The sequence below is a fragment of the Lipotes vexillifer genome, unplaced genomic scaffold (assembly GCF_000442215.2).
Source record: "Lipotes vexillifer unplaced genomic scaffold, Lipotes_vexillifer_v1.1 scaffold110, whole genome shotgun sequence".
Lineage (NCBI taxonomy): Eukaryota > Metazoa > Chordata > Mammalia > Artiodactyla > Lipotidae > Lipotes > Lipotes vexillifer.
Genome location: NW_006791887.1, coordinates 845,168 through 854,284, shown reverse-complemented (window position 1 = coordinate 854,284; position 9,117 = coordinate 845,168). Strand labels below are relative to the sequence as shown.

At 38.5% G+C, this 9,117-nt stretch overlaps 1 protein-coding gene across 3 annotated transcripts in view; it reads left to right on the top strand.

Annotated features, from left to right (window-relative positions):
- The first annotated feature begins 757 nt into the window (after nt 1-757).
- NDUFB6 (NADH:ubiquinone oxidoreductase subunit B6) overlaps nt 758-9,117 on the top strand; it is an 11,160-nt gene continuing 2,800 nt past the window's right edge. The window contains exons 1-3 of one of the 3 annotated variants that reach the window (XM_007464934.1): nt 758-1,048; nt 2,987-3,079; nt 7,886-7,930. In XM_007464934.1, coding sequence (XP_007464996.1) covers nt 869-1,048; nt 2,987-3,079; nt 7,886-7,930 — 318 coding nt within the window. In that variant the 5' untranslated portion in view covers nt 758-868. The remainder of the gene's footprint in view (nt 1,049-2,986; nt 3,080-7,885; nt 7,931-9,117) is intronic. The other 2 variants (XM_007464936.1, XM_007464935.1) reach the window with 2 other exon arrangements.

Genomic DNA, 9,117 nt, shown 5'->3' with positions numbered 1-9,117 from the left:
CCCTCCTGTTTTTGGATGAAAGGTAGTATACTATATACACTTCTTTCCACAGCTTTTTTCAATTAACAATATATGTATTCAGGAGCTCACTCCAGTTGTATATAGGGCACTTCATTGAATTATTTTACCATAATTTATTCAAGTAGCCATTTACTGAGGAACTTTGGGAGCAATTTCCAGTATTTTATTACATATGGTGCTGCAGTGAATAGTCTTGCACATACTTTTACCACGATATCTTTAGGATAGAGTTCTAGAAGTGGGATTGCTGGCTCAAAGTGTGAATGTATATAATTCTGCTAGATATTGAGACTCTTTTTACTTCTGCAGTACAGATGGAGGAACAGACTGAGACAGCTGCTCAAGGTCACCTTACAAGTCACTGACAAGTCTGGGGTTTAAACTTAGATGTAACGGGTCTCCACAGACTGTAGGTCACGGGAAGAGGATTTGCAAGGTGGGAGAGGCAAATGAAGAATTTTGCATTTGGAAGTCACATTCATTGAATCACATATTCTCACGCTTCCAACTCCCAGCGCACCAGTTCTTCCTTATCAGAACCTCTAGTCCTCTGAGCTCTCATACTTTCTCTCATTCATCACTTCCCTCCTCATCTGGTAACTGAGGTATCACTGCCGCCACTGGTAATCTGGGCCAGTAAACCCGGAAGGTGTGTGGAGGGCTTTGCGCATGCCCAGCCACTACGCGCAGATTGGAGCCGCTCGGAGGCAGGGCCAGAGTGACGTCATAACGGCGCGCCGCTCCCTGGCGTCCTAGCAAGGTCGCTTTGCAGTGCAGATGCGCGCTTAAGTGACAAGGCCCTGGTTGGGGGCGCGCCGTATCCTATTGCATTGGTATCAGCGGCGACATGTCAGGGTATACGTCCGACGAGAAACTGCGGCTGCAGCAGCTGCGAGAGCTGAGAAGGCGATGGCTGAAGGATCAGGAGCTGAGCCCCCGGGAACCGGTGCTGCCCCCGCGGAGGGTGTGGCCTATGGAGCAATTCTGGAATAAGTTTTTGCAGGACGGGGCCTCCTGGAAGAAAGTGGTGAGTGACGGCCCTCCCCCACTCCCACCCTGACTCCCGCCCCGTCGCGGACCCCGGCCTGGCTGCTGGGACGCATGCTAACTGTAGCCACATTAGGGACTGACTCGCTCTACCCCCGAAAGTTCCGGTAGTTCCCCAAGGGAGAATCAGATTCTACCGAGACTTAGGTTTAGCTGGGACGCTCAGTGGTCCCAGGAATCATAGGCTGGGAGTCTGGAGTCAGGAGTCAGGAGTCCGGAGCTTGTATGGCTTCGGGATGGTCTTGCCCTTTGGCTGTCAAGTGTGATGAGAAGGAGGCGAATCTTCGCCTGGGTTTTACAGGACACTGCAGGCTTCCTTCTCTTTTGACTGTGGAGACCTTCCCTCAGAATGATGGCCAAGGATTCACTAGAGTTAAAATTCAATGATTTTAGTATTTGAAGACACTTGTCTGATTTTTGAGATTGAGATTATAGAGACCAACTAACACTGCACTGGACTACCAGAAGGCACAATGAGCCTCTAGCTGGTAATACAGCTCTATGTAATGACCATAAAAGAAGGGGTCCTATTGGTATGCTGAGTGAGTCATATTCAAGAGCCCCCTTTCTTAACCGCTACTACGTACGTTGAACACACGCTTTCATTTAAGAATGCCATTCCTGGACTTTGCAGAAAATCACTCACTCAAGTGCTATCTGTATTTTCAGGGTCTCCTGACATTTTCTTGAGGTCGTTAATTAAATCACATCAATGATGAATGCTGTATCTCAGAATTCCTTGCGACTTTGGCTAATAATAATGGTAATAATATAAGGAACACTTCGGTGCTTACTTTGTGCCTGGCACTTTGCTGAGGGTTTTACATGTGTTACTTTATTTAATTTTTTACTTCCATAAGGTAGAAACCATTCCTAATCCTTGTTTTAAATATGTGGAAACGGAGACCTGCAAGAATTCAGTGATTTACCTGTGGTCCCAGGGCTAGGAATTGAAGAAGTTCACTTTGAAATCCATGTGTATTTTATTGTGCTACAAAGTCTGGTGCAAATTTTTCTAAGAAAGTAGTATTAGATACTTATTTATGATGGTAAAATTAAACTCTAATTCAACTCTCCTCTCTTCTCACCCTTTGTATCTCTGGCATTACTTAACTGATTTGGCAGCCACTGGTTGAAAGTTGACATCCCACCCGTCAGCCAGTGATGTAAGGAAGTAAATAATCATTTGTTGAAATCTGTCTTACCTTACTTTGAGTTAACTTTTTCTTTCATAATCATATCTGTTACAACACTTAGAATCTAGGTTGTCTTTTCCCTGACAGGATAGGTCTGTTTCAGTCAAATTGGCTGCCATGGAAAAAGTTCCATTTTTAGATGTCTTTTGCCTTTCTTTTTAAAAATACTGTGTCTGAAAGCACCTCAAAGTGAGCTTGGAACACCCTTATCCCAGTATGTAAAACATTCTTTTTCCAGCATTAGTGCACTCAAGGTTGTCTGCCCTACAGCTAGAATGATACAAGTGATGTTTATTATGGATATCTGAAATTGATAAATTAGGGAAATTACTTTACCTGAAAATTCTGTAGTTCTGATTACTCTGGTTAAATTGATTAGAATTATTTCATTATTTATGCCATGTTTTATCTTAAACAAACTTATAATAAGGATATTTTTAGAAGTCTTTTAAAAAACATATTTATAAATACAGTACTACAGTTTTGCAAAATGCTGCTTCTCTTAAGCCTCCTTTGCTTTGAACTCTGTAGGTGTCACCTAGCAGGCACTATGTTTAGTAAAAATATTCGGTGTATGAGGTTAGCTACAGACTATATGGAAATACGTAGCATTTAGAGATTTTACAATAATCGTGATATTTTTATATCACTGATGCTTTTTTTTTCTGCCACAAATGTATAAAAAATAACACATCAATTTTGTGTTTGTTTTTTTCCCCCAGATCTATAAGACGTACCGACACAGTATCTTTGCTTTTACTCATGTACTGATCCCTATCTGGATTATTCATTATTATCTTAAATATCATGTGAATGTAAGTGTGCTTTAAGTATGTATTTTTCAGAATTTATTTTTAATATTATACAAAATTATTTCCTATGTGGCTATGCCTTACCCGGCTCTACTTAGTGGAAATAATCTGCCACTTATAACTGATTTTGAATTACTTTGAATCCTTTTAGGTAAAAGGTTTAATGAAACTTAGGTAATGTATGGTTTTTCAAAAAGTTGATCTTTATATTTGTTGTTTACAACTTGAATTGCATTTCCTCATGAAACAATGTTTAAATGATCAGAAATGTAGTTGACCTAATAATACTGGTGCAAACTCGGCGTCCTGAGTTGTAAGGGAGAAAATAATTTCCGCTCCTTTTTTTTGAGCACGGATCTGGTATAAGATAAAATTCACAATAGATAAAGGTTATCTTTGTCATCATTTCCTTTTCCTATGCTCTGTCTGGTTTTTCACAACTTACTTTCTTTAGAATTCAGCATGTCCAAAAGCTTGAATTTTTTTCACTGAAAGATCTTGCATTGAATTGAGTCTGTTGCCATATTTTAAAGGCTAGGGATACCCTGGTGTAGGGTGTTAAATCCCAGGCAGGGTGAGGAAGGAGTGCATTTTGGGGAGTGGCATGGAAGGGAGAGTGGTGGTAGTTGCCCAGCACGGAGTTTTGTAACCCAAAGAGTGAGGAGGGCATTCTTGTACCCAGTGAGGAGGCTTAGATCCTGAGTGGGTTGCTGAGTGGGTAAGGGGGCAGGGAATTGGTGAGTGTACCTGTTTGGAGGGCAGCAGTGTCAGCAACCTGGTGTAGGATATTGGAACCTGAGTGAGGGGAGGAAGACATCAGGAAGGAGTGTGGTTTGGGGCAAACATGGAGTTGGCAACCCAAAGTAAAGTGTCAGAAACTGAATGAGGTGAGGAGGTTATTTATACTGGAGTGTGGTGGTGGAGATGACAGGAGATTGGTTATATATAGGAAGGTTGATCAAATGAGAACATATGTTGATGATACTGGAACCCTGAATTCTCATTGTCAGAAAAGGGAGTTATGCATATGGAATACAGGGAGAAAACCTTGTGGTACTGGAATGGAATTGGAAGTATTGGTGTGACTCATGATTTTTAGTATGTATTGATAAATATAGAAATAAATATAGCTGTAAATGCAGATTTACCTAGCTCTGTCCATTGATAGGGCCTGTGAGCATTGCTACCCCATGGTATCAATAACTAGCACATCTAGCAGCTGGGCTTACTTTCTAAATACAGTTTTCCACTGAAAGGATCCAGAGCTCCTTGGAGAAATGGCTGATTCCAGGGCTGGGGCAGGGAAAGTACAAGATGAGCTTGTGCCAGAAAGTAAAGAAGTGTGTTCAAAGAATGATGGAGATGAATCAGAAGGACAGAGTCAGCTTGAAAAGACTCCCACTGGAACAAATTTGAAAAGCAAAATAAAAGATAGTAATAGATGAGAGCCAGCTGGATAAATAAAACGCATATCCATGAGTCCATGCTCATATAAATTAATTAATTAATTAATGGATAGAAGAGAAAGCTTTTTTTTTTTGTACAGTAGAGTAAGAATTGGACAAGAAAAGTCACCATTTGAGAATCATCATAGTAATATTTTATTCAGCCAGGGAACATCAAAAGTTGCTAACATTAATCCCCAAATTCCTACCTTCAACATACTTACTTGTTACAAAGGGAAAAAGAGTAACTGTGTAATGGAGGAAACCTGGCAGACATCATCTTAATCAAAAAATCTAAATTACATTACCAATAATGGGACAGACTGAAATTGGGTACTACTTGATAGGATGCAATAAGAAGAAAACAATATGTTTTGCGATGTTCCTGCCAAAAATGTATAAGCTGAATCTAATTGATGGACTTTTCTGCATAATAATTGGCTTGTTACCTTCAAAAATGTCAAGATCATGAAAGTTAAAGAACCATGGAAGATTGGTTCCAGATTGAAGAAGACTAAAGGGACTTACTTGTCAACTAACTGTGAACTTGATTCATGGGCACAATCTGCTTCGTCAAAAAAAAAAAGAGGTGGCATTGGCAGTCAGAACTTTAAACAGCCTACATGATGGATGGAGAACTGGTTATATAAGGGGGGATTTTTTTTTATAAGGGGGGATTTTTTGATAACTCCAAACAGTTATGGAGACAAGTGATAAAATTTGAATGTGTTCTTCAGACTAGATAGAAGGTATTAATATATCAATGTTAATTTCCTGATCCTGATGGCTGTATTGTGATTATTTTAAGAATATTGTCCTTATTTGTAGGAAGTACACACTAAAGTAATAAACCAGTCAGCAATTCACTATGAAGTGATTCAGTAAAAAAAAAGTTTGGGACTGCCTAACAAATTGTAGCTAATCCAGTTGAGGTTTGCTTTCCTGTAGCCTGATGAAAGGAGAGTGAAACAAATAAGTGGGGTTCTCAGAAAATTCACTCTTATGTCACTTGTTCTCTGTTGACTGTGTGGGTTCTTTAAATTTCTGATTGCTGACAACACCTTTGTTTTCTTCACTAAGATTACCTCTGTTGATCATCAACTATGGAATGCCTAGTATGTCTTCCTTTATTGCTGTGGAAAGAATATATAAGACAAAATTCCTGACCTCAAGGAGTTTATAATAAAGTTGGAAGATAGGTATGATTTGGGTAAAAGTATGGAGGAGAAAATCTGTTCCAGTTAGAAAAACAAGGAGTTAGTAGTTAGCGTGGTCTTGTTTACCGAAGATAGGATTGCCTGGAACTGCGAGTCTCTTGGCTTAGTAGGGTGGAACCAATAAATGGAAGGTCCTGAAAGCTAGGCAGAGGAGGTTGAACTTTACGTGGTAGGCAGTGGGAAGCTTTCCAATTTTAAATGGGAGAGTGAGTTGATAAAGTGATATATTTAAACATAAAAAACATTGATATGTAGAGTGAATTGGAGGGAGGAAAGTATTGACATCAGGCAAATCAGCTGGAGGCTGTTGCAGTTTAGTAGATATTAGTTGATGAGAATCTGGTTAGGGCAGGAATGAAAAAGTAAAGTGAAGCCAGAAGATACTTTTTCAGGAAGAAATAACTCAAATTAAGTTGTTTTTTATTTTTAAGTATTTATAGGACATATTAATGACCCTAAAAAGGAAAATCTTTTTAAACTTAAAAATCATACATCTAAATCAATTATGCATTTTAACTAGTATCCTAAAACTAATCTTTTAGAATCTCTAATAGCCTGATTATCTTAAACATTACAAATACTCTATATCAGAATATATGGATTGTCCCAGTGTTTTCAGAACTTATTAAATTTGACATTCATCTGTTTATACCCTGGGTTAATTTACCTTGTCATATCTGTATTTAACTAAATATTTCTAGGATTAAAAAAACACTTATCTCCTAAGAGAAGAAAATTTAACAAGCTGAAGTTACTGGGTTGACAATTCAAGACATTTATATGACTGCTTTCCTGAGGGATTCATACTTCCAGGTGATTTTTTCCTGAGCCACAGATGGACGTAGTTAAAGGTTTTATGTCAGTAGATGTCCCAAAGCCTCTCTTTTACCTTATTCTTTGTCTTGGTTTGGTTAGGCCTGCATCCTCTACTGTTGCACCCAGTTTACTTCAGCTAATACCTTTATGCTTAATTGAATTTAACATTCTCTCTGAAGACATTTCAGTATCTTCTTGCCTCTGGCGACAGTTTTTAGAGACATTTGAATGTCCTCACATTGTATTCTGAGTTTCTCTTCTGCTTTTGGCTCCAATTTGCCTGAGTCTTAAATCATGCCAATAATCTTTTAAATTTTTTGGTGTGGTATCTTGTACAGATGTGTATGCTTAATAAGTACATTTATTTAGCACCTCCTATGTGCAAGGCACTGTTCTTAACACAGGGATATATCACTGAACAAGGCAGATTGAGTTCCTGTCTTCATGAAATGTTTAGGGAGACTGGCAATAAGCAGATAAGCAAAGAGGTATATAATGTTATAGGAGGTGATAAGTCTATAGTAGAAAAACTAAGGGTAAAAGACTAGAGAATAACAGGAACTGCTATTTTTATTAAGCTTCTTTGAGGAAGTGCTATTTGAAAAACACAAATGAAATGAGGTTCTGGACCAAGCAAGTATTTAGGAGAAGAGCATTTCACGTAGAGGAATCATTAAGCATAAGGGCTCTGAGGCTACAGTTCAGAGAGAGAGAGAGGATCAGAGAGGTAGCCAAGGGCCAGATCGTTTCTTAGAGATCACAGCAAGGACTTTGGCTTTTTTTTTGGAAGCATTATGAAACTTTGAGCAGAGGAGTAACAGGAGTGATGCATCTTAAAAGAATCACTCTACTCTGCCTGCAGTGTGGAGAATAGACTTTAGGGAGGGCATGAGCGGAAGCTGGGAGACTAGTAGGTGAAAAAATGATAAAGGCTTGGACAAGGGTAGTAGTACTAGAGGTGGTGAGAAGCAATTAGATTCAGGATAAAATCTCCTCCTGCTGAGGAGTCAGGGTTTTGGGCCTTCGTAACTAGGAGAGTGAAAGTGCCATTTACAGAGATAGGGAACAGTTTGGCACTGAGGGACATTAAGTGTTGGACCTGATTAAGTTTGCAATGCCTGTTTGATTAAGTAGAGATCTTGAGTAAATAATCGGATGTATGAATCTGGAGCTTAGTGAAAGTTTGGGGCTTAAAAATTTGGGATATGAGAAAAAAAAAGGAAAAAAAATTGGTGCCAGCGTTTCTATTGAAAAAAAAATCGGGATATGATCTATTTTATTTTAGAAGAAACTCTAAAACTATAATTAACAGAGCATTACTTTTATTGCAGACAAAACCATATGCCATCGTTGAAAGGAAGCCCAGAATATTCCCAGTAAGTCTTAAAACATCTCTAGTTTTTCTTCTGTTTATTATATTTCTCTTTCCTTTCCCAAGTGATCATTAGACTAAAATTTTCCTTTCTTCTCACTGAAAGTTTAAGTGCCTGTTTTGTATATTCTTAAAAAAAAAAATAGGAGGAAATAATGTGAGGTAGCAATTACAGTTGAACCTGGGATGTGGGCACATTTCTTTTCACCCTGGCTGTAAAGCTTGTGCGACCTTTGTAGTCCTAAAGTGAATTGAAGGTACGAACAGTTTTTCACTGGTGCCATTTCACATAGGGTTAAGGACTTAGGGCACTAGCCTGAGCAGACACCTGAGCATTGTAACAGCAACTAAATTCCTCTGTTATTATTTCCAAACTATCATTTCCTATGGCAGTTTGACCATAACCTCTCCATCTGTGAATTTATAATCTGTCAATGTGTGCTTTAAATTTTATGTTATGAATACTTAATTAGTCCGTTGGTGTCTTACTAGCTGTTTGTGAGGTTATTGTTTAGCAAATACATGTTATGTTCTAGTTCCATTTCTAGTCACAGATAATGAACTACCATCAATCTCTAAGTTATATAATTTTAGAAAACAAAACTTGATGTAGATTCTTGCTTCTATCAAATGACATGGTCACAGCAATCCATTGACGACTGCAACAGAAGGGAATTTTAGGGAGAACTACCAAAATTGGCTAACTCTTCCAATTGGAATTCTGCTTTAGGAAATAGTAGGGGATTTCTTCTGTATTTCATTGTGTATAATTGATGTGTGTCAGGGCCTAGATAGGCTCAATTATCTTGTTGGTTTCAACAAGTTAGGTAATTTATTTATTCTTCCATTTATACATTTGTTTATTGTTTATTTTGCCATTACTGTTCAAAGGAAAAGAAGGAGGACTCTCTTTAGAAGACCATATAGTGATTCCATAGCATCTCTCCTACTTCCGTATTTTTTGCCACTGTGGTTCTTTCCTGTTTCTGTACCATTGAGAAGCTGCCCCTTTGAAGACCTGAAGAATGCTCATCTGTACATACCTTAGAATAGGATAGATAGTAACAAACAAGCCCCCAAATCTCAGTGGTTTAACAAAAGTTTATTTTCTATTGACATCACAGACTAGCATAGGTCAGACAATTATAGTGAGGCCATTGGGACTATGAGGCTCCAAGATCATAGGGAAAG